Raw genomic sequence first — 26,235 nt, 5'->3', positions numbered from 1 at the left:
TGTCATTTTATTGATAATGTATGCTTCAAAGAAATAGTTTCACTTTTGAGTGTTTATGAAGTGTGTAAGTCTCTGCTTATGCATAGAGTTTATATTTACACAGAACTTGAAAAAATGATCACTCGGGTATGACAGATTTTAGTCTCAGATGAAAAGCAGTCTTTGTACACACAACATAGTCTATTTTAATTCTAATTTGAAAGCGGAGTTTGCTAGTGGAAAATGTTGATACACTCTGTATTCATCCATCCCACTTCCCAGAATTGGGGAAACAATTTAAAAGCTACATTTTAGGTAGAGGTTTTGGGAATAACAACACTTGTATAAACTGAGTTTAAAACTGACAGCAGGGAGAGACAAAAAAGCAGATTTAGCACCATCAGTGAGAGTAAGACCGCTTCATGGGCTCAGTGGGTTTGTGTGCTCTTTGGCCTCTCATCCAGTCAGCCAATATGTGTATGTTGAACTCACCTGGGCACTTGGGGCCTCTGTCCTCTGTTTCCTTGTCACCTGTGTGTGTGATAGGTGGGAAGAGGGGAGAACATGGGAAAACATTCAGGTGTTTTAGTTCTAGCAGTGCAGGGCAGGCAGGTACTGGGGCTGGTGGTGCTGGTGGCACGTTAGAGGTGGAAGTCCCAGGGAAGTATTGCTGAAAGTTGTAGATGAGGGAGGAACCTTGTCACAATGTCACCAGAGGGACTTGGGTGCAAAGCCATAGGAAATCAGGCTTCATTAGTTCTGCTCATGCGGGAAAAACTGCTTTGAGACTGCAAAGCTTATGTGCTTCAGAAGGCTGCTGCCTTGTTCAGTAGCTGAATGGGCCTTTGCAAGTCTATCGAAATAGAGCTGCGAGGAAAACCAGGTTAATTTAGGAAAAAATACGGAAAACTTGGTTGTAGTGGCTACTCTGGAAATGAAATGAATTTAAGTTGCTTAAGATGACATGGAAATGGCGGGTTTTTTAATGAAATGAAACTTTGGGCTAGTCTTCACAGCCTTATTAATTCTACTGTCCTAAAATCAGAATGTTCTCACACAAATCTTCATCTGCCTGATGTTTAAAATCGAACTTACCTCTGATGGGTGTTTTAAAGGTGCCATTTTCATCAACTCACTCAGACTTAAGTGTTTTCAGATGGTGCTAGCTTGAGTTAGGTTAGTTTGAAGTAGTGTGACCTTTGCAGAGGACAAGGCACCAATTGCTTAACTCTTCTTCCACTTACCATCTATGCTTAAGCCATGATTGTGCTGTAAAATGGGGAACAATATATTTTGTATTACCTAGAGCTTCTCTAAAGAATCTAGTATAATTGTATTTAGTTGCTTTGCTCGTTTTCCTCAACAAAAAACTTCTAACTAATTGCACACAAAGTATTACTAGACAACTAATCCTTCAGCTCACTGGAGTATTGCACTCTTTTTAAATGTAAAACAAGCTATGTACATATTGAAAATCATCATTTGTGTACAGAAAATAATGCTCCTGGTGCTAGAGTTGGGTTGGAAGAAGGTGTAAATGACTGGCCTTTCTTGATGCCAACATTCATCTTATTTCTCTAAAATAAGAAATCTTCTGCTAGCAAAACGTATGCAACACATATATGTAAATGTATGTCAAGTGCAATTCAGTTGATGCTCATCATTCTCAGTTTCTTATTAAAGCAGACAAGCTCACTCTCCACCTGAGCTAAGAATAACAAGTATTTAATAATTTTAGGACACTGAACAGAATAAGGAAATATTATTTGTTTCTAACTAGCGAACTGGCTGTAGTTTCATGTGCAGATAACCCATATCTTGATTTTTTTTTTTTTCTTTTTTTCCACAAACTCTGGCATGACCTTGCTTATTTCTCGGGCAGCTTTCAGTAATGTGCATCTTAGAGGCCCATGACATCTGTACAATCTTGTGCATCGGTAGGAATGTATATGCTGTCACACTTCTGTCCTCAGCTGCTCTCTGCAGTAGCACAGCTGGGGTGGAACAGTTGTGGAACTAAGTAAAAGTGGAAAAGAGGTGAAAATGAAGAGTTGCAAGTAGTTGATTCCACCATTTGAGAGTAACTTTATGCAAGTAAATAATTTCTGAACAGCAGAAATTGAATGCCACACCATGCTGTTTGAAAATCAGAAATTCTAGGGAAGGAAAAAATCTCACTTCAGAGAAAATGTTTGATGTGAGTTACGTAATAAATTGCATAGTGTTTTGTGGGTCTTGGAGAATGTTTCTGAACTTTATGAAAAGTAAATATCTTCGCAGGAGTTGCTATTATTCCTGCATTTGTCACGGTGACAGGGTTTTATTGGTCGCTCTAAACATAATTATTAAAGTAAGGTTAGTTCTCTGTTCTTCTGAGCTTATGACAACCAAAATTAACTGGTGTGGCCTAAATGTTCTTGCTTATCTGATTTGACATTTGATTTGTGATTTGAGGCTTTTGCTTTAAGCCATAATGTATGCCAGATAAAACAATGCTAATTCTGTTGGTGATCTGAAAAGATGACATTGAGCTTCTTTGAAATCAGATATGATTTATCTGAAATCATAATTCTTGAATGAGACTCTTGTGAGGACTGAACTACTTCTGCTTTCCTATTCATATCTCCCTTCAAAGAATTTTTGTTTGCGTTTGGATGACTGATAGTCAGTTTTTAACTTTGGAAGTGCACATTCAGTATTTTCTCTCAATATTGCTCTTCCTTCAATGCAGTGTTCTCCCTGCTAGCTTTTCTCAATACAGCTAAACAAGCAGGGCTCTGATCTAATACTATTTTCACTATTTAATAGGATGTTTTTATAAGGAGTTCTGAAAAGCAAAAATGAAGCCTGTGCCATTTGTACTTTATGGGAAAGCTTGTTTCCATCTGTTTTGTCTACTATTCTATCTCTATCAAAATAAATTCTCTACAAATTTATCTTAACCATACAGTGGGTGATATATTTGGATCTCTCAAATTGTTTCAGGCATGAATCTATATTGCTGCACAGTAATTAGTTCCATTAGCTATAAACGTCAGGTTTGCCAAGTTTGATCTTTTGGGGGATTGTATTCAGAAAAGATGAGTTCTACAGTCTATAGTTATAATAGCTCTAATTATAGGTGTAACCATAAAGAATCTGGGCAGGATTCTTGGTCTTAAACAACTAAGAATTAGTATTTGTCAGCTGTCTGAACTCCCGTGTAACCTGTCCTTTTAATTACGTCACCTGTCAGGCTTCTGACCAGCGCAGCTAAACAGGACATGCGTGGCCACACACAGTGGTGGCTCTTGCTGTTTCTTCCTGCCCGGTGAATACTGTTTTATTTCCACAGTGACTAATGTGCAATGAATTGGCAACATTGCTACTCATTAGGCTAATTAACATGCTTCCAGATGGGTTTGTATGCAATGCAAAGCAAGGCCATGCTTCTTGAAAGCTGTATTATTGTGATTTTAAACTTTTCTAAACTGCTCTCTCTAGGTCCTTCACCAGTGCTAGAATTAAAAGCTTTTGACTCTGAGCTAAGACAACATTCAACCGTAAGGAAACCATTCATTCAGAGACTATTTAAGAAAAAATAGAGAAGGCTGAACCCAGGGGTCTAGATTTTTGGTAATAAAGGCTAAGTATCTACCAGGCAGTAAAAAAATTTGCTGTTAAAGAGCTTATCTGTTAGTCTTTCAGTTTTCTGTTTGGTTTTTTCTTATCAGCGTAGTCAATAGTGGTTTGTTTTGGTTTTTTTGTTGTTTGTTTTTCCTGTGCTGTTTTTGGTGCTAAAAATTTCAGGAAGGATTTTAACGCTTTTGATAAATTTATACCTTTATACTGTACACAGATTGTACAGATGCATGTCTTCATTTGGAGCAATTTAAAATCCTTTTTGCTTCCCACATGGGGAGGGTTGCTCTCTGTTGTGGTTTAGATTGCAATACTGGAGGGATGTTTCTACTTGTAGCTACCAACACTGATGTCACAAGCTTCCTAGAAATCTACCTAAAAGAAACACTGTCCATGCAATATTTTGGGGATTCAGAGCACATTCCAGTGTTTCCTGATGAGCTGTCTGTACTGTACACGTTTGTTATTTCTTCCAACGTGTTTTTTGACAGATGCATAGCAGGCTCCTAGCAGGTTGTTAGCCTTTAGGTGTCTGTTCCTCCTGTGGTGTTCTGTGGTAACTCTATTAACACATTTCATAGTGATCTTCTGACCACACCATCATAGTGCTACAAAATCCTATAGTATTATTTTAATGCATTTGCAAAACTGTAATGTTGTCCTAATGTATATATTAGTAATTAAGAACTTTATTCCAAGAAACAGGATGGAAGACATTGAAAGCATATTCTTACTGTTTGTCTGCCTTCACAGCCGTCTGGGCTGTGCTCTGATCTAGGCTTTGTACCTATTGTGCTGTAGATAATGTGTGCTTATGGGAAATATTATTCCTAGAGGAAAACTGTGGTTGTATGAGCGGTTACAAGTCAGATTATTTTGGTGAGATTGCCTAGCGAATACCCACTTTGTGGGATCATATTTGACTTCATTCATTTAGACTGGCTAATTTTGAAAGAAATGCTTATTTTAAGTAAGCTGACCACAGCTTCTTTTAGCAGTTTCATTTCATGGATAGCTGTCTGCCAATAGGTTAGGAGCTGTGAGGGGGAAAACTTCGACGTGAGCAGACTTGGTTAAATCTGTGAACTGCAGCTTGGAGGTAGGAAAGGCAAAGCTCATGTAACTGTATTCCAAACCAGATGAGGACTATCATTTTTGTTTCAACAACCCTTCGATCAGTTAAATAAAGAATCAAAATAAAGACCCTCAAGCAATTCCTGCAGCTTTATAAGACTATTTTCGCGTAAAGAGATAGATTTGATGAACATTATACATGTATGGTAATAACTAAAAAAAGATTGCTGTACCTTAAAGTATGATAATTCATCATTGCATTAGATTACAGATTAATTAATAGGCTTTTTTGGTTTAAGAATTCATGCTGTATGAATGAAACTTAGTGGAGCAGGTGGCGTGGGACTCTACTGCAAGGAAGTTTAGAGCAGACACTTCAGTCCAAAATGCTGTGGGGAAGTCTTCTGACATAAGTGCTGCAGCGTGGTTTTAGCCAGCCTGCTGGCTTCCTGTAACTCATCGGTTGTGTGTTGTGTCAGGGATGGAGATGACGCTCATTAATGTGGGTTAAGCACTATGCTCAGTTCTGCTCAGTGTGTGTCTGTGTTGATGTTATCATTGTTGCAAGAATTTTGTTAAAAAACTCTATGCTGGCCAAGGTGCTTATTTTTTTTTTATTATTATTATTATCTATGTTTCTTACTTACACAGTGAGACTAAGAATAAGGAATTTTGAGAGCTGTTAAACAATCAAAGAACTGACTCATCATTTGAGACCTATCATGGTGAAAACAAAGTGCTATCTTTGAAAATACAGAGCAGAGTCTGGATATGACATGGCAAATGGAGCAGGATTTTTAGCAGTTATTCAATAAGAGTGATGGTTGCTGTTGCCTTTAATATGGTGGCAAACTTTAGAAAACTAACTGGGTTATTGTGATGTAGACACCGAAAGTAGAAAAAGCCTATTTGTACACTTTGTTTTTTCCAGCTTTTTAATGAAATTTTTGAGGGTGACATAATTTTATGAACTAGCACAGATTATTTATTCTGTATTTTTGAAATCCAGGTTCCTTGAATTGATAGGTTTTTTAATTCCCTATTTTCTGTGGAGATTAAATTGCATTCTGAGTTGTAGTATTGCTAACTTTTAAGTGTAGGGGTTACCACTCAGGAAGGCGTCTTTGTAAATTTAGAACATATTTAAATGTATCCATTAACAGTGACTGAGTTCAGGTTTCCTGAAATGTTAAATTATAAGGGTGATACTAAAGTCGTCATTAAGAGACTTAATTTTAATTTTAACTTTAAATTCTTCTTTAATTTCAGGGGAAAGTTTGCAGTGGTGAGGAAATGTATCCAGAAAGACACTGAAAGAGAGTTTGCAGCAAAATTCATGAGAAAAAGAAGAAAGGGCCAAGACTGTCGGATGGAAATAATCCACGAAATTGCAGTCCTTGAGCTGGCACAATGCAACCTTTGGGTCATTAACTTGCATGAAGTTTATGAAACTGCGACAGAGATGATTTTAGTCCTGGAATAGTAAGTACTACTAATGAGTCCTGAATAACATTCTGCAGTATTTGCTTAAAACTAATAATGCAAAAATACTGTGTGTCTGTATGAATAATGTGAAAATATCTTATTGCTTGCCTGTTACACTTGCATGAGTTCAAAAAGAACCGCTACAAAAATCAGTATTACAAGAAATTATACGCAGTCTCATAACTACTGCAGCTTATAATAAATTTTTCCATTATGTAGTATCTTTCAAAGCTGAACTATAAATTGTGTATTAAAAAAAAATCTTAAGTTAAGTATGACCTGGCTACACTCCTTACTTGTATAAGAGGATTGCAATGAGCATCTCTTCAAAAAGTGAAGTTTCTTTCATTGACTGCAACAAAACAGACAAAACATCTGTTTGGTTTTTTTACCACTTTTGAAAAGGGTATTGAAGCAACCTCATTGTTAGAAAGAAACTATCAAAAACCCCTATGATCTGCAATGAAAAGCTCTCTAAATCATCTTTCTGGCAAAGAAAAAGGAAGAGGATTCTGACCTAGAATAGTTTCTTTCAAATGACATTTAACTTGACTCTACATTTGTGTGTGTGGTTTTTTTTGCCTCCTCGGGTTTGCCCAGGTGGGTGTCTCTGCAGCTGTTGTGATTGTTCATCTAATAATATGCCAGTGGCTTATATGTTTGACACGTAGGTGTTAAGAGACAGTCAAATGACTGTTAAGATTCTGTTCAAGCTTTATGGATTTTAAATAATTAGGAGAGGAACAGGAAGGCTTGAGAGTTCAGAAGTTACTTAACCTGTCTGCTAAGATAAATCTAGTTTGTACAGCTCTTTTCTTGCTTGATAACAAAAAGAAATAGTGAGAAATCTTGTGTCCCAATCTAATCTCGTTTAGATATGAAAAGAAACTGTATCTTTAGTGTTCAGTGAAATGGAATCAGAGTATGTCTGCTAAGGCAATCTTCCTTCCAGAGTACGTTTTTTCAGCTTGATTGTGCCCTTATGGAATTCACGATTTATGAGATACTCAAGTATCTGTTATAATGCAAAGGTGTAACAGAGCTTCTAGAGTTTTAACTGCTGCTATTGGAGACTCAGAAATACATGCTTTAAACCCTAGCAGCACAGATCTAACTAGAATACAGTCTAAATTTCTGGATCCTATAAGTATATGACATGAGCGGTAGAATGAAAATCAATGGGTTTTGTGATAATTTTAATCCAAAATTGCTTGTTTTCTTTTATAGCTCAGTTCTCTTAAAATTGCAAAACATTTTAATTCCAAAGTATTAACTAGGTTGTTCAGTAGTCACCAGGTTGTTCACTAATTAGCAACATTATGTTTTTTATATGCATCAAACAGTCATACCTTGTTTCAGATAAATAGCTGTGTGTTAAGTTGTAAATTACAAAAAGCCATTCCCTGACTCCAGTCAGTATGTCTGGATGCTTCTTTAATGTCAGCATGTTCCAGAGACATGTTGCAACAAAACAGGTATGAAGGTTAGTAAATTTCTGACATTCTGTATGCAGGGGATTAAAGGTCATATCTAGACTGTAAGCTTCTCCAGGACATTTCAGTTTCTATTAAGCTCGATGGTCTGTGTGGCAAATGCTTTATCTTGGGAAGGAGAAGAACAAATACTTAATTGTTGGCCACTAACTTTATCTGCTAAGGTTTTGAAGTTTCTTGTCTTGATGTTGAATCTGTCGTAAGGGGTGAGGAGGACACCTAGTGCTTTGCCTTCATGAAGAGAAATATTAATGTTTCCTAGAGGGTTGTCTTTCAAGCACTATCAACTTTTGACAGAAAACAAACTTAAAATTGGCCACTAACTGTTAATATTAAGTGCTGAGGAATGGGAAGCAATGAGGCATTACAGTATCGGCTTCAGCTGGCAGGTAGCAAATTGGTGGTTGTCGGCCTCCAACCTTACAACAGTCTCTGATTTGTGTTTGTCGGCACAAGACATGAAGCAGAGGATTTAAGCAGGAGTTGAAGGGGTAGCATGTAAAGCCTGGAGTTGATCTGTGGGTCAGTCAGGTTTCTATATATCAGTGAAAACTGAATGAAAAAGAAATCTGGACTTTTACTGAAAAAAACGTAGAGATACAGTCTGGGAAGCCTGACACATCAGATATAAAAAGAAAAAAGCAAAGTTGATAACTTTCAAGCTCAATATTTGTATGCAAAGTACCTGGCTTTTTCCAGTTTCTTTTGAAAGAAAGAGCAACAGAACATCTGATGCTTTAGAACTGGTGAGGTTTTTTATATGTGTTCATCACGGTATATTTATACATCTGTGGAAGGGATAGATGGTATTAGTGGGTTGAATATTAAAGAAACCTGTATGTGTAACTTCAGAGTCTAAGCCATTAAGTATTCTTTTGTGAAGAGCTTCTTAACTGAATAATTACCTGCCAGGGTCTTGTGTAGATATAGTAGACTGTTGTTATACTTTTTAAAAAAATAAAAAAGTTGTCTATATCATATGGAAAATATACGGATTATTTGATGATGCTGGATGAATTGCTTTTTTAACCTATAGTTGTTTAGACCCGGACAATGTTACTACTTGTGTTGTCCTGAATATTACTTATCCTACTCGCTGGAAGTGCAACTGGTTAAAGTAAGAGTCTGCTGTCATTTAACAAAGGATTCAATAGATAAACCTTGATGCAAAACCACTGTAATCAGAAATAACTGCTGCTCCAGTCTTTGCATTGTGTCTATTAGGACAATTAGCAAATTGTTCTAAGTGACAATCTCAAATCAAAGCTGAAGCTCTTCAGAAAGTTTTAGGGGAAAACTATTTGAATGTGTCAGTTGCCTTCTGTTTGTGTTTCAGTTCTTGGGTTGCCTTACTGGAAAGGTTAAGGAAAAAAAAAAGAAAGATAATTTGTCTGAGAACCAAGAACTTAAAAGAACAGAATCTGCAACTTAGTGCATTTGGATGCTTCTCTTCCCATATAACCTCTCATAAGATACAGATGTGTAGTTTTCTCAGGCTATGCAGACATTGGTATGTTATGGTAGCCTTACACTGGAAAAATTTTCAGTAAATTCACTTGCTTGTTTACTATGCAATGTTGTGCTGAGCCAAGGAAAGGAGGGTAGGTATGACTGTCAGCTGTAGCAAAGGTGAACCTTTGCTGATAGTGTTACAACCACCTTGGTGTGATCTTTAATATAAGCTCTGTGTACAGAAAGCAGAAGATGGGTTTCCATTTATCTTCCAAAGACAATGCTTTCAATAAAGGCTTTTGGCAGACCATAACATTTAGGAAGTAAATTTTTGACCCTTGCAGACTGTATATGCTCTCACTCAGCATTTGAAATCAAGTGTAGTCTAGGAAGTTATCTATGTATCTGTACTCTGTGGATTTGTACTTCTGAGTCTTTCAGAAGACTATCTTAATGTCTGATCCATTAGAGCTGAGGGGATGTTTAATTTTTTCAGATGCACTGAAATAGGTTTTTTCAATATTTTTCTAATGATACGCTAAATGACTGTGCGGGTGTATTTTAAGTACCCTTGGGAAAAGTAGGACGCTGAATTCCATACAGTGCATTGTTAAGCTGTTTGAAGGAAGACAAGCAGTCTCTATTGAATTTAAAGTCAACATAACTGTAACCAAGATTAATGCTCTGGCCTTCCAAATGACTTTTACCTCATTTATGCTGATAAGCAGTAATAGAATGTTAGCATGCTTTTTGTTAATGAAGAGCAGTTGGATTTCACTTGAAACTATAGAGAAGTTAATAGCTAAGGGGGTGTATACTGGAGAAATAATGCCTTCTAAGTAACACTGGATTTCAATATGTTGTGCTCTTATATATTTCCTTATTAATTTTTTTTTTTCAGATTAAGATGGCTGGTTTTCCTAGAGATTTTCTTGTCCTAAGGACAATTCTTTGCTTTTATCCTATGGGAACATTTTGCATGGAGATGGGTGGGGGTACCCAGTGGTTTGCAAAGTTATTTTATAATGAGTGTTAGAAAAGCTACAGCTTAATAGAAAATGTGATCCTAGAAGAAAAATGTGTAAATGTTGTGAACGCCAGAGAACTCCTGGTCTGTATGTGTACAGAAATCAGAGGAATGACATGCCTGTGATACCTTCATAGCAAGTATCAAAACCCTTCTGTGTTTTGATTGACGTTTTTTCCCTAAACTCCAGCTAGGCAATACAAAATAACAGAGTTGAAAGTATTGTTAAGGAGCTTGGCAGAATTTGGCATAGATGTGCGGGAGAATCTTTTTGGAGTTCATTTTGATGTTGTACTTCAACCATTTGTGACTGGGTTGGCTCACAGCTAAGCTGGCTGTTGTGCTTAAGTGGATCAGTTAAGCTCACTCCACAGCAACAATACACGAAACAGACTTGCAGGAACAAATTTCCCCATGTTCTTGTAAAGGGTCACTAGTTACTTGTTTGAATGGGGTAATTTTTTGATTAAATGAATTGTCTGGAAAAAGTTGTTCTAATTAGTAAAGTTGATTGAAAAATGAAACATCGCCTGTGAAACTACCTTTCCATGTGAAACTTTAAGGGTAATATTAAAATTCTCTGTAGCTTATGTTTTAGCTTGATGCCTACTTCAATGCTAATATGTTTATTAGTGTCACTTAATTGTAACAGATGTCTGCTGAATAAACATATAGCAAACAGGACTTTATAAGGCCCCCCCATTGCTGATTTTTGTTTCAGCAGAGTCTATTAAACATGCAGTGTGATCCCTGGTTGACAACAGCAACTTTGTTGAAATAAATCCTATTTCACATAGAATTAAGTAGCAGAAGTACTGCTTCACTTATTTTAAGTGGCCAAGCAATACCAGAAAAATCCCAGGGTTGTTACTGTAAAACATATTGTGTTAGTAATTTTCGTAGTAGATATTACCACCGCATTTACGTTATAATTTACTGCTACAAGGAATTAAATAATTCTTCAAGTAACATATTATGGAATTCTTAAAGGAGAAAGTTTAATTTCTTGACTACAGTAGATGTTTTTCTATCCTTATCTTGAAGATCCAAATGATGTTGCTTTTCAGAAGAATTATTTTAAAATTTATTTTATTTTAAAATATTATAATATACCTGTTCAAACCTGAAATGTTATTAACTTTTTCCTTGAATTAAGTAAAAATGTACTGAAGAAAGATGTGATAAAGTGTCAGGCATATGCAATTCTTCTAGAGGAATTAAAGCATTAATGCTGCTTTGGTGGAAATTGATTTCAATTTTGAGTTCTATCATCTTTGATAAAGGATGAAGAAAAATAATTATTTCATGGACTTTTCTTTTTTTAAAAGAAACTCTTAGTTTCAAAAATAAAACTGCATTTCTGTACCAGTATGCCAGAATATAGAACAGAAATATAAAACTCTTTAGAAAAAGACATAACCCTCTTTTAAATTCCTTTTGCTTGTAAGACACTCCACAGGAAGAATTTTAAATAATGAGAATATCTGAGAAAGCAAAAAATTATCAACCATGACTCATTTTCAGGTCCTCCGACTATAGCAGTTAGTATTGCCAAAGTGAAAAATTGAGTATATTTGTGTTTTTTGTGGGTACATAATCTAAATTCACCATTTTTATAGAACTCTCATTTGTTGTTACGTCCCTGCTGAATACCACTCTCTGTCTTTTGGATTGCCAAGGTAATATAATTTATTAGAAAAGAGCAAGCATAGGCAGAATAGATGGCTGTGCATCAATAATGATTAATGCTTGTGCAAAGTCAGGTTTGGCTTGTCACAGTTCGAGGTAACTGGAGAAGATCCTGTCCTCGGGGGTTTCACATCTTTCACTAAGGGATGATTATAGAATTTAATGCAGAACAAAGTGTGTATGTGTTGATTTCATTTATACTTTGCTAAGTAGTAATTCAACAATCCGTATGCAAAATGGTTCCATTCTAATGCCCATTCTTGTTTTAAGATGGAGCCTCTGCTCTGCTCATTTTCCTTTAGATGCTACATGGTTATGTTGTGAAACAATTTTTGTTCTCTAGAGTCACTCTTATATGGAGACAGTACTGCATGTGGCTTCAGAGTACTTTAAAACATTCATTCATCTGTAGGTTGGTTTTTTTTTTTGGGGGGGGGATTGTTACTTTGTTATTTATTTAAATTATACAAACAAAAGATGAGGAATCAAACTAAGAGCTAAAATTTTCGTAACTATTTTTAGATGAAGGCCATTTAGAAACCGAATGCATCCCTGTGTACCAGAGACCTCAAGAACAAATTATAAACTTTACATTTAAAATTTTGAGCACATACAAAGTATTTCGAGGAGGATTGGGGGTGGGGCTGTTTTGCTTTGCATTTACAAAGGTTCACCTTGGCCAAATTTCCAGGTGGTTTCACATAAATGGTAAAAGGCACATCTTCTATGTAAACACTGCCCTCCAACTAATGTGGCATTCATCTTTAAGCATAGTCAGTAGTGTTTCCAAAACAGTCCCAAAAGTTTCCGTAGTACTCATATTCTCTAACCTAAATGACTAATGACTCATCTTTGCTTCTCTCCAAAGCCACCACACTGCAGAGAGGCCTTCCTAGTAAAAGCTTGCCAAATGTTGAATAACTGAAAGTATCACTATTGAATGCCAGTGCCTGCTGATCTTGTTTATGCTAAATAAAATAGTGTAAATAGAACAAAATGGGTACTATAACTGAATATTTGAAATAATAGAATTCATATTGTTCCATAGTGCTGCTGGAGGTGAAATCTTTGACCAGTGTGTGGCTGAAAGAGAGGAAGCCTTCAAAGAAAAAGATGTTAAGCGACTTATGAAGCAGATCTTAGAAGGAGTTTCATTCTTGCACAGAAACAATGTGGTTCATCTTGACTTAAAGGTAAGGTTGTTGCTGTATTTTTCTCATTAATTTCTTATTTGGTGACGTCTTGGTCATATGTCATACTAATACTAATTTGTAATTAACACAATTTTTATCTACTTATTCTTCTAAGGATAAAATTCAACCTTTGAGGGGTTGCAGGCATTTTGGGGTATTTCTATGATTATGTCAAATATAAACTTGGTTTGATTAATGGAAATGTAATTAAGTCAAAAGTGGATTTGCATTTCACCCTAAATTGCAAATGAGTACTGTGGATAAGACTTGGCTCATTTTTAAAGTGCAGTAAAAATGTCTGAGTATTATATGATCATTGAAAAATAGGTTGGTTTTAGTATTGACTTGAGTTTCAATGAAGCAGAAGGATGGCAGAGACAGCGGTATTATAATGTTTCAGAATTAAGTGTTCATACTGGACTGGAAAACAGTATGCTAATGTGTTAAATGTATTTCTCACACTTCAGGGATTTTTTTTTAATTACTGTAAAAGTTAATTTAAATATTTGTCAATTACTGCCAAACAGTTGGCCACCACCCTATTGGTATATCAATTATCATGACTTACTGGAGTAAATATTTTTTTCTTGCTCAAAAATACTTTTGACCCAAAGGAAGAGAAAAATACAGTTGCCATCCTACAAATATCAGAGTGTTGTTTATGGTTGTACCACAGATCCAGAAAACTATCATCTCCCATTGGCAACAAGCTGCAACTAATTTCCTTTAGCTTCCATTTGTACTGTCATATGGACAGTCTGATTTTGAGGTTGAACTACTTTATTATTACTAAGCAAGGCAGTAGGAAAAGTATCTTGCATTAAAATTTTTGAATTTTTTTTTTTGCATGTCCAATTACCGTATTTACTAAGTATGTAGTAAGCCGCTACATGTTTCTTCTGTTCTGTTGCTGAGATCCTTACTTATACTTAATTGCTTTTTGGCAGTAGTACAAAGCTGCCAGTAGATTCCAGTATCAAGCTGTACATATTTAGTATATAACCTAGCACATCATACACCATTCATCAGCTAAAGCAGATGATGAGTAATATTTGCACACAAATACCTCACCTGCCTGGTTTCCCAACCATTTATTCAAATTAGCTCTGGAATCCTTTAAAATTCTCTGTAGTCCATTGATTTAGTCATACACGTAATATTTTAATAATTGTATTAAAATAATTAATGGAAAATTTTTAGCAAGTGATGTGAGAATAAGTACTCAGAAGGACTGAAAGTGAGCAGTTAGAATTCCTTAAAGTTCCAGTACACTTTTACATGAGATATTCAGTGTCTGTACTATGGCTGGCCAAAAGTATTTCCATTGAATGTCCTTGAAGCAAAGTGCAAATTTGCAAATTGAAGCAAATTAAAATGTCTTTCATGGACAGTATGTATTCATACATGTTTGTAGTTAAAGCTGTGGTGTTCCTGAACACTATCAGCTGAGTATCTGTAATCAGAAATATGTTGTGCTTTATTTGACTACAGTACTTAGTGGCAAAAGTAGACTGGAGTGTTGATTACAGCTTGTAGACAGGCAGCTTTTTCAGAGTTCAGGAAAAGCTTACTTAAAAACTCTTTGCAACTGATCAGAAAACTTGTGCTATAAAATTGAGCATCTCCAGTTCTCAATGAAAGATCCAGCATTGCTTTGCTAGCTTATAAAAATTAATTAGGAGAGCAAATTGTCTCGTATTCAAGTTAATATGTTTATACGTTATTGCAGTGTGCAATGTGTTTTTGAAAAGTGGATCTTAATAGGAGTTCTAATTACAGTGTTATCACTTTGATGATATATGAGACTCTTCTGCAAAATAAGGTTTAGAAAAATCTTCAGAATATTGGCAAATAAGGATGATAGAAACTATAGGATTAAAAACCATGACTTGAGAAGATTGATTGACCTACATGCCTTGCAAGACTTCAAAAAAAAAAAAAGGGGGGGGGGCTATTTTTCAAGGAACTGAAAAATGGAAGCTAGTGCTGGTTTTGGCAGCATGTTTATGGCCTCAAACCATCTTCTCTTGTGTAGTGTGGCTCACACTACCTAGTGCTTACAGCACCGTGGAATTTACTAAATACTTGGTTTTGTGGGCTGACATTTAGAAGACTCATGCAAAGTGTACTGCTGGTGAGCAAGGTGTTCGCCAATATCAAAACGTTTACAAATACATAATAAAATGTTTTGCTTGTGCTGTTAGTTTTGGCTCTCTAAAGGTTTCCCTTTCATTTGTCTGGTACAAGTACCTTTGGAAAGGTCCATCCAGTTTCCCTGTGTTGCACCTTGAAAAAAGGCTCTATGCCCGAAAGAATTTAGGTCAAAATGGTTGTCAGGATGTGTTTATCAGCTTGTTGTTGTAGTTTTGTATTATAAGTCTAATCAACCAGATCTATGACACTGGCAGCTAACTTACTTTAGCTTCTGTCTGCCTCCTTAATAGATGCAAGATTTTTCCTATGAGACTAAACACTGCAGAAAAAAATGAGGTATTTTTATGTGGTTTAGCAGGGTTGTCACCTGATCATTTCTTTCCAAAGACATGGTTCTTCGGAAAGATCATTGAAAAATAGCTTGTTTTTAATAGCAAAATCTAATCATGTAATCCAGTTTTGACTGGGAGAAAGAGCTAATATAGTGCTACTGAGTGCAAATTAAGTATCACTCGACAGTATTGTGTTGATGCTATTTAATTTGCAGGGTGTGCGTAGATTGTAGTCAGAAGTCTTTCATCTCCACTTAATGGTGCATAAAAGCTGCAGAGTAAGGGAAGACTCCTTTCTCTGTGTTTTTGCTGTTTGACTTGATCTTGAATTGGTGTTTGGTAAAAGCTTAAAGTAGTTGGGAGTGGACGAGCATTTAAAAAGGCGTGGGGGTTTAGGGAGGACTTGCTGCCTCTTGTATGCAGTGGAGATGGGTAAAAAGAGCCTTACCTCGCCCTGAGGTGTGGGAGAATGCTTCATGCAGCACTCTCCTACAGCATGTATTACAGACAACTTTTCAAGGTGTTGTGTACAGTGAGGACAATGAGCGTAATCACTGTTTGGAATTGTTTTGGGTGTCATTTTACACCCGTATTCAAGCAAGCAAGCTAATTACAGAAGTGGCCTCTTACAAGAAGGTTACAGTTTAATTTTCTCAGCTGAGATTTCCAGGTGGGTTAAGGTGGAGTGTTTATTACATAGAAGTGTGGTATTCCAGTCTAAAGAACACCTAGGAAAGAAAGAAAAGAGTTAAAAATTAAAATATCATTTTTTCAAGGCAAAAGAACAGTTTAATCTAGAGTTCAAACCTTTATAGCAATTAGAGCAAAACTACTTAATAGGCAAGTATAGAGTATCCAGGTTCTACAGAACCTATTTTGATTATGGCCTTATTTCTTAATTTGAGACTTGCATTGCTTATTTTTGGGAATAAGGTGTGATGCCAGTCTAATATGTGTACTCTTTTAGTAAACATTGCATTTTTTTCCATTTTTACATACGGATGGAGACAACCCAACCCCCAAGTAAGTTCTGCTCTTGCATTTCAATCGCTTAAAGATATAGGAGTCCTTTAATTGTTTTTATGGCTGACTGCTCAGCCTGCTTTAGTATCTTTACATACCCTGTAGCTGGGGGATCCCACCTAGTCTGTTTTTCCCATTTCTGCCCATTATTCCTTGAACAATTCCTGTGCTGTCTTATAGGGATCTGACTTTTCTTTTTGACAGTATCATAAAATTAGATAGCTAACTTAATGTTGCAGGTTAAGTTGATGCACTGATAAAAAGCATGACCTTTATGTGTTCTTAGTCAAACTCTTCTTGAAAACAACTAAAGTTACAAGAAATATTAGGACCAAAGTTTCTATGAAACTTCTAGAATAATGGCAAATTTGCAATGTACAGATTTTGCCATTATATATAGTGCCATTATATAGTGAGTTTACAAGATTCAGAAACCTTCTGGCAACATACGGTTGAAGGTTATTTCATTTCACTAAGTACATTTACTACAAACTGCAATTTGCAGAATAAGTTTCTAGATGAAAACAGATCTTTGTATATATTGCCTTACTTTGGCCTTTGCACTGACGTTCGTAGTGTCAGGAGAGCCATGCTCTTTTTATTTGGCGCTAGTTTAGTCCAATTTAAGTGATTTAAGTGATGTATATTCGCATTGACAAATTATGATTTACACTGCTATTACTCTAACACGATGATACGGGTATAACCAACATCTCAAATTCCTAAAGCCCAAGTTTCTGATTGTTGACAGTATGCCTGGAAAAACAAAACTTTTCTTTTTTCCATAATCTTTCCAAAGGTTTCTACCTATGCTAACATGACATTGGGCTAGACTCGTATGGCCATGCCACGTGGTTTCTCTGCACATATGCATCTTGTAGTAAAGTGCATCCATTCAGATTGCCTGTTTGGGCAGGAGTTTTTTTCCTTTTATGTTTTTGTTCAGTGCACAACATAAAAGGATCTAAATTGGAACCTTTAAGCCCTGCTGCAGCGGAGGGGGAGGTTTTTAAATGTTGCCCTTTGACAGCTGTCATTAGTCATTTCATTAGCACCCAATGGTAAGAGTGAAAGGCCCTTTTTAGAATGACTACCAGGAGAGCCTCTGGCCTGAGTTGCTCTTGCATTTGTGGGCTAATCAGCATTAGGCAAACCTAGATGTATTGTAGCAGTGGAAAGGCAAAAGAGAAACAGCTTTACAGATGTGAGAAAGTGATCTTCCTTTTATTAAACCTTTAGAGTAATTGTGTCGAGCTGAAAGCTATGGTAAGTTAAAAGCTGTGGTTTATTTAAGGCTTCATGCTCATGTTTAGACTGTCACTTCTCTTGAACTCCTTAATGATTCCCTAAAAGAAGAAAATCACTGATATTTCATTATGAATTGATTTAGGCTTATGACTCAATTCATTCTTCAGAAAGGTTTTTTCTGTATATGTGTGTTTGGGGTAATTTTTGTTTGTTTTTTTGTTTGGTTTTTTTTGGTTCGTTTTTTTAAAAAGAGACAGGCTTCTGGCAACCACATTAGTTACAAAAATATTACAATACAGGGTCTGAGGGTTTCACAAAACATTTCCATCAAAAACTTTTCCTCGTTTAAATATAGAAAACAAATGCTTTTCTCATGCTTTCTATTTGCCTCTTCAGAAAGTAACTAAATTTCCCAGTGGGAAGAACATCTGAGAGGCTAATTAGGGAGGCATAGTCAGCATTTTTGGATGTTTGTTTTTCTAATACAAATACAGAATAACAAATGTGAGCTATAAAGCATATGGTAATGTGCAGCTCCAAAAGCCTTTGTAGGGCCATCAGAGCCCAGTTTGTAAGCAAACAAATTTAAAAAAAAAAAAAAGTGTTCTTAATGCATAAATTTACAAACAAGAAATAGATTGACAACATAATGGAGTTATTTTGAAATACCATGGTTTAAGTTTGCAGGAAGGAAAGAACTTGACTGTATTTAGGTCTCGCAGCAAGGAGAACTGGCCCAAGGTTTTGAAAATGTTCTTGCACAATTCTATTTCTGTATTCAAAAGCAAGGCTGTTCCTGTGAAAACATGCCTTTGTGATTGACTGGGGGATGAGGAGAGTAAGATTATAAATGTTAGTAAAATTATAAATGTTAGTGTTAATTCAGTTGGATTACCAGCCAGCGGTTGCTTCGATGTTCTTTGGCCCTCCTTTCTTTTCAACCAGCCCTAATGCAAGATGATCCAGGTTCTCAATAAATAAAGGATTCTTCACTTTCATAGAACTTGTGCTCACCGGAGGCGTGAGCGTAGTGTCAACTGTCAGTGTCGCCACTGGAGAAGCTGATGTTAGAACCCAATGTGATCATTGGCCTGGGAACAGGGAGTGTCACACTTGGTGTCTTTTTTGGCAAGGATGTGCTTCAGTTACAAAAAAAAAAAAAATCTCTAAGACCTGTTGTGTAAAGTTAGTTTTCAGATTTTCTTCTTTTTTTTTTTTTTTTTAAACTGAGCAAGCATTCAAAGTAGACAGTAAGGAAATTCTTAATGACCACAGAGTTGCTTTGAAGGGTGACAGCCAAGATCTAGTGACGTCAGAGCAAACAAGTTTATCCAAAGGTGATGCTCTTAAAAACCTGTTTTTCAGGCTGCTGTATTTTTTTAAAACTGTTCTTGAGCTAGTATTCTGTAATACAATTGTTGGACTTTGAACAAGATTGAGGTTGGTTGCAACAGACTTTAAACAGATGTAGTCAATAGTTTTATGTGTTCAGGTCTTTTAGAATGGTCACCCTCCAACAGGAGGTATTTTGCACCATCTGTTGGAAGGACACGAGGAAAGGGGAATTTTAAGGGTGATATGAAGGACTAAAGGTACAAATGTGGAGGTATTTATATGCTATTGTTAAATCACTGTTAATGGTATGTCTTCTGTTTATGTTCTAAGCTAATAAAGGTAGATATTTTGTCTCAGTTATAAGCAGAAAAATCTGCCACTCCTTTTAGCTTGTGTGTTTCTTCAAGTTCACCTTGAGGGGTAGAGGGGAACACAAATAAATGAATGAATCATCCTGGGTCTCATACTTGCTGTGGGAACGCATTATTGCTACTTGTGATATAAAATATTTATGCAATATGGCGTCATAGGCATTAGATTTTGGTGATCCTGAAAGTCATTGTCTTTTATTTTTCAGCCTCAAAATATTCTACTAACCAGTAAGTCTCCTCTAGGAGACATTAAGATAGTGGATTTTGGCCTTTCCAGAATAATGAAGAGCAGTGAGGAGCTAAGAGAAATTATGGGAACTCCAGAATATGTAGGTAAGTTGTCACGACGAGTGATGTCACCCCAAGGAGGGGACTGCCCAGGCTTTGGGAAGTGATGAGAAACTACCTCAGTCCAGTGAATGTGCCAGGCTGGCTGGGTAGTTACTGTGTTGAGAGATCAGGTTATTACTTGGATGTGATACTGCTGTAAAAGCTAAAACTGGCAAGGTTTGCCAGTCTAATGTGTGACAATTGTGGGCTTGTGTTAAAGATGACTTCACACTTCAGATCATTCTTAGCAGCAGTGATCACAAGTATTACGTGGATTAAAAGTTCAGAATTGCTTATTCGGTCTCTGAATATAATATTTTAGCTTGTGCAGGTTTGTATCAATTTCATTTTTTTAAAAGCAAATCATTCCAGGCCTTAAAATATATTTTCAAGTACATTTTCATATCTTTATGGGTATGGGTTTCAGTGCTAGAATATAGAATGTTGGGTATTTCTCATTTTCCAATAAGGAATTTTTGTATAGCCTCCTTAACTGAGAAGGAGAATGACCTTGCTTCTGAAGAGAACAATAAAAGGAAAACAACCAGTTTCACTTAAAACCAGTGAATGGCAGCAATCACTTAAATAACTTGAAATATCTCTTTCAAAAGACTGTCGTGCTGCAAATTATTTATATTAAATTTTACCACATACCTGTTATTGCACTATGTAACTAAAATATAATGTCTGCATATGACAAAAAAAATAGAACTGTTTTTTGTTGGTTTTTTTCCCTGAATAGCTCCTGAAATTCTGAGTTATGACCCAATCAGTACAGCAACCGACATGTGGTAAGTTGAAGAAATTAATGATGGTCATAACTTCACTGAAAAGGTGTTTTGGTTTGGTTTAAAAACAGAACAAACCAAACCAAACATTTTAAACAAAAAAAGAACCAAAAAACCACAACACTAAACTGCTTTTCTGTTTTTTACTTTAATTTAGGAGCATTGGAGTACTGGCATATGTTATGCTAACAGGGATATCACCTTTCTTAGGGGATGATAAACAAGAAACATTCTTAAATATATCTCAAATGAATGTAAGTTACTCTGGAGAAGACTTTGACCTCATATCAGAGTCTGCTGTGGATTTCATCAAAACTCTCCTGGTTAAGAAACCTGAGTAAGTAAAATACACAATTGTGTATGCTAGGATGTCTGACTGGATTAATTTTAAATATACCAAGTGCTGGTATTTTCATTTTTAAAGTAAAAGGGGACTTTGAGTATTTGCATTTCATTGTGCTATTACTTTTCATGTATATGAAAAGAGAAGTTCTCTGTTTCCCTCCAAACTTGCATGTTCTGAATGTGTCCAACTGTTAGTAAGTAAAACTCAAATTCCTTTCAGAAAACTGTATATGAATTGTAGCATATGGTACAGTATACTGGCTGTTTTTACAGGTACCTTGCTGATGTCTTTTAAATGAACTGTGTTTTGAGCCTCTTATTCCTGATGAGGTGGTAGAGTAGCTTTGTCTTTTCTGGGTCGTTAGTGTGCTTTTCTCAATGGGCAGCAAGTTGGAAATTCCAGGTCTCAAAAGAGGTGTTTCCTGTGGAACTTCACCAGTTCTTCATGGGGCACGTCAGCCATTGAAATTGCCTACTGTGTGTCTGTGGAAATACTTTAAGAATGTAAGGTTTAGATAGTTTTCCTATATTAAAAAAAAAAAAAATCACCTGTATAAACTTTGAAAGTTGGTTGGAAACATGGGAGTGTAAACTGTGATATTTAAGGATCTATGAACTCTTTTATTTTCAGTGTTAGCTGTTCATCCCCTTGGGCTGCTGTTGGTCTTTTTTGGTAAAAGGTAGCTGTTGGCATGTTCTTTTAGATGTTCTGTCAGTCTGTCTTCAATAGAGTCATATCCTTGGAATAGCTGATATGGATCTCTCCTGCAAGGCACTGGATTTGAAATTCATTTGGACATTTAACACTTTTCTTCTTCTGCAGGGACCGGGCAACTGCTGAAGAATGTCTTCAACATCCATGGTTAGAACAAAGCGATGATCCTGCTTGCAGGGCCTGGAGCAAGAGTACAGGAGGGGAGACCAGTGATGTTGCCCAGAAAGATGCAGATTCTGCCTCTGAAAAGTCAGTAGATGCTGAGAAGACTGAAGAGGAAGAATCCATAGTGACAGAAGAACTAATTGTAGTGGCTTCGTATACACTGGGACAATGTAGGCAGTCAGAAAAGGAAAAAGTAACTGAGCAGAAAGCCATTTCCAAACGATTTAAATTTGAGGAACCATTGCTGCAAGAAATACCAGGAGAATTCATTTACTGAACTGTGTGAAGCTTCATAGCTATAACTGGAAGGCAGTGTTTTCTACTAAACACAAATATCCTAGCCAAGTGAATTTCTGATATGCAATACATGTTCTAGATAAAAGAAAATGTTGATAAATGGCATCCAAGGAAAATGTGCCAAGTTTTTAATTTCATGGAACAGATAAACAAGATTTCAAGTGGCTGACAGGAATTTAACAAAGATAAAAGCTTATTTTTGTTTGTAATTTTTGTTTCCGTTTTTCTGTTGCTTGATAGTTTTTGTTAATTGTTCCAGTGTTCTGGAGAAGTTGACATTGGAAGTGTTTCAGTGACAGATGTCAAAAGGAGTATTTTAGAATACGTTTTGGCATGTAATGCAGATACATAATGCTGGGTTTTCCTCAAACACCTTTTAGCACTCCTGACTTCAGTGGTACTATCTACTGATCTAAAAATTGTATGAGAAGAGAGTTTGATCAACAAGTTTGACATACAGATTTCAAAGTTATACTGTGTATATAGTTCTTTAAGTTTACATCAAGTCAAGACCCAAACTGGCCTGGTGTATGGCCAAAGTGAGCTGTGCTTCTCTGTTAAGAGATGCACATGTCCCACAGGTGAAGAAATCTGTATCAGTGAACAATTCCAGACCACACAGAGGTGATACTTATTTGGGAGCACAGTAAAATCCTCCTCCTGAGAGTGATGAATTTGCTTAAATTGGTCACTCCTGCGAGCCAGCAGAGATCACTCCTGTCCCCTCCTGTGTCGAGTGAGATGAGCTGACAGAATCCAGCTCAGTGTGGCTGCACAGTGTTAATGAGTAGAAAAAAGAAAATGACAAAGGGTCTGATGTAGCTCTGTTTAAATTCTCTCCGCTGACTTCACCATGCTAGATCGCTTTATCCAACTAATGATAAATCAGCCCTCGATTCCACCCCTTCTGCCCAGAACCCAGCTGGGGTTTTACTGGGAGCATGAGGTCATTGCTGCCTTCTTTCTGTTCCTCTAACTGCTGCTTTAAGGAAGAAAGAACTATCCTTAGGCTAAATTGCATAACCTGGTTCAATATAACTATCAGATGAGGAAGGAGATGCTGCTTCCTCTGAAACAATGAAGCACAACTCATACCTCGTGCTTCCCAATCACTCTCCCTTAGGCACTTGGAGAAACAGCACATGGATGATGGGGCAGAGCGGGATTAGGGACCTGCACGGGTGGGTCATCAGTTCTCAATGCATGTGGTCCTGCAGGGGACGAAGCCGGGACCAACAAGGCATCAAAATGACTGGTTTTTGCAATGCACAGGTCTCAGGATCTTGAACCAAATCCTAGTTTTCCAAGTAATCTTTCATATTGATGCTATTCCAAAGTTTAATTTTGATGTCATTGAAGTTTAGTAGTATTATATTGTGTACTGTTAACTATTCAACTATTTATTTTGTTTCCTTATGCTGTTCCTTTATAATAAACCCTGATAAAAGTTTTCTTGCTGTAAAATAATGAATATAAGTGCTTAAGCTAATTTTTCATGCTTTTTCATGTTGCTACAGACTTTCCCAATTTCAAATGTGCCAAGGGTGTTCTTACTCTTTTGAGTGAACAGGAGTTCAGTGCTCTGTGCTATTACAGTTCCTCCTCCACACAAGAGGTAAATGGCTTATTAATAACACAGGCAGTCCTGGGGTGACCTAATTAGCATTGCTGTACGGGTGTGAGAAAAAGTGCTAGTAAAGAAGACAATTGAAAAGCAGCAGCGTGACACTGAGGGAGGCAATGAGCCTTTTTCCCTGAGGCTTCATCGCCAGTGCTTTGCTTGCCTTCACTTGAAGCCACATCAGAAAAATTGCACCCAAATTAAACTGTTCTATCAGGATTCTTCCCCTGTGGAATCATATATTGAATATTGATGTAGGTAGAGCAACTTGCCACTCCTTGAAGACCTTCATGTAAGAAAACATCCAATAGTACTTGAATGATTGAGTTTGGATGTGTTTTATGTTGTAATGCGGAAATGCCTTTCACACTCAGGAGAAATGGGTTGTTTGCTGGATTTTTCCCTTCTGTAGCCAGTAACCTACAGGCTCCTACTGAGAAGCAACCACGCAAGGTTTTCTTGGATAGCTCTGTGTGGCCATTAGCAACTGTTAAACAAGAATCTTTGAGCCAACAGAGTAGTTGTGTTCCCTGGATGTTTCTGGAGGTGGGGGGTAGCTGCATTATCACACATTGGCTGACCCTACCTACAATGCTGATCTCTTTCGGAGTTTTGAAGCAGGGCAGTACTTTTCATGGGCATCTCTTTTATTGTTTGGTCATTTACCCAAGACAATTTGCTTGGAGGAGGGACATCAACTTGTGAAATTCATTTCTGTGAGATTAAAATTCTCCCAGTCTCCGTCACTGCCATTTTGACTTTTTCACATTTGTGCGTCCTTGCTTTTACAAAGTCGAGCAAAACCCTGAGGTGTATGTTCACATGCCACTCTTACAAAACAAATTTATGTTGCCATATCTGCACACCTCAATGTGTAATAGCTCATGGTTGCTCAAAGCAAATCCCTTGAGAGACCTATAAGCTGTTTCAGTTCCAATTTGTAACTGCAGATCGTGTCTTGTATGGGGGTTGGTACTGAAGAAAGACAGTAGATGCTGAGCAGCATACATTTTGTCCTATGTTTACTGGTTTCAATGTATGACAATGAAGCTTAACATGTATAAATGAACTATGTACTTATTACAAGGCCAGTTTCTCTTGAATTGGCTGCTTTGAGACTTCAAGTGGGCTGCATTTCTGTTTAACTTTTTGTGCCTTAAGGTGGTTTTGTACAGCGTTTTTTAACACCATTAAGAGTTTGTATAAAGTTGTGAAAGTTTAATAGTATAAGTTATAAACAAGGCATCCTAGGTTGGCCCTATAATAGGAAAAATTTTCAGTAATGTTTAACTGCAGGACTATCAGTCAGTCCCACACACTTCAAGCTGTTTCTGTTCCACTGTAAGTGTGGGTAAAGCCGTAGAAAGGGGCTATTGAGGTTAACGTTTTTGAGACGCTTAGTTATTAGTGAAGTAACACATTAAGACTGGGAACAAATCACCAGTTTGGGAAGAAGAGCTGGTTTTCTGCAGCTCCATGAATACAAAGGGCTGTGTTGTATGTACGCAGTTCATCTGAAAAAAAGCTGCTTTTGCCTTAAAGTGTTTGTGAGATGGAGTGGTTGTGGAGAAGGAACCAACTCCTTGTCCCTTGGTCCCCCTCGCTAGACTGGGCACCTGCTGGCTGCCTTTGTAAGGCTGGGGTTGGGCTGCTGTTGACTGAATGCAGGAACTTGAAAGGAATGGAAGTGCAGATGTTCCTGCAAATTGCTGGAGAATTGTTATTTCTGTGGTTCTGATGTAAGAGATGTGACCTGCATCTGGAGGGGGTGTTGGGGCAACTCAAGGCCTTTACCTCTGTTGCAGTTGTTGGAATAAACAGCAAACATCTAGCTGAAAGTAAAGTCTTGTCTCGTATTCTTGCTATGTTCACCTCTCTAAGCAAGAAACAATAGATTTTATAGTCATTAAACTAAAATTTCTATAAAATAATCCTTTTATTGTCCAAAGCTGAATTTGCATTGTGATTTGTCTCATTTCTTACACTTTTCAGTCGAGGATCCATAAATACAAAAGGCCGAATTCCAGCTTGCAATCTGCCAGGTGAAGCTTGAGGGCCATTAGGTAGGAAATGCAAATAAAAATTAACTGCCCATTCTCCACTGGTGGTGCTGGCAAGGGACAGGGAGGAAGGTGGGCTTTGCACCAAGTTGTTCCATGGCTTAAGAGCTCTCTTGAATATTCCAGGTGCTGTTCCTGGAAGACAGTTCAACATTTTAAAGAAATAGTGCCAGTACATTGTACTTCTGATAAGGTGTTTATTGTTTCAGGAACTTTACAATAAATAAAATTTTGTTTTCTGAGCAGCTGATGGGTCTTTTGTTCTCTATTCATTGGGAAACACTTTAAAACATCATATATATAATATTTTAAAAGAAACTATAATCTTTCTTCAAGACAGCATTACTGATTTGAAACAGAATTCCAGAATTTACTCTGTTTTGGTGCAGGATGACTGCATGATGGCTGGAATCACTAGTGAAGCTGAAGTGCAATGCA

The 26,235-nt window shown here is 36.8% G+C and overlaps 1 protein-coding gene across 1 annotated transcript in view; it reads left to right on the top strand.

Annotated features, from left to right (window-relative positions):
- STK17A (serine/threonine kinase 17a) overlaps positions 1-26,042 on the top strand; it is a 28,392-nt gene extending 2,350 nt beyond the window's left edge. The window contains exons 2-7 of the mRNA XM_080340480.1: positions 5,944-6,156; positions 12,869-13,013; positions 19,683-19,809; positions 20,549-20,597; positions 20,752-20,931; positions 21,763-26,042. Of these exons, the coding sequence (XP_080196606.1) occupies positions 5,944-6,156; positions 12,869-13,013; positions 19,683-19,809; positions 20,549-20,597; positions 20,752-20,931; positions 21,763-22,096 (1,048 nt within the window). The 3' untranslated portion in view covers positions 22,097-26,042. The remainder of the gene's footprint in view (positions 1-5,943; positions 6,157-12,868; positions 13,014-19,682; positions 19,810-20,548; positions 20,598-20,751; positions 20,932-21,762) is intronic.
- The last annotated feature ends 193 nt before the right edge of the window (positions 26,043-26,235 follow it).

This window comes from Nesoenas mayeri (assembly GCF_963082525.1).
Source record: "Nesoenas mayeri genome assembly, chromosome: 2".
In the NCBI taxonomy this organism is placed as follows: domain Eukaryota; kingdom Metazoa; phylum Chordata; class Aves; order Columbiformes; family Columbidae; genus Nesoenas; species Nesoenas mayeri.
Note: the sequence above shows the minus strand (reverse complement) of the source record. Positions and strands in the feature narration are given on the sequence as shown.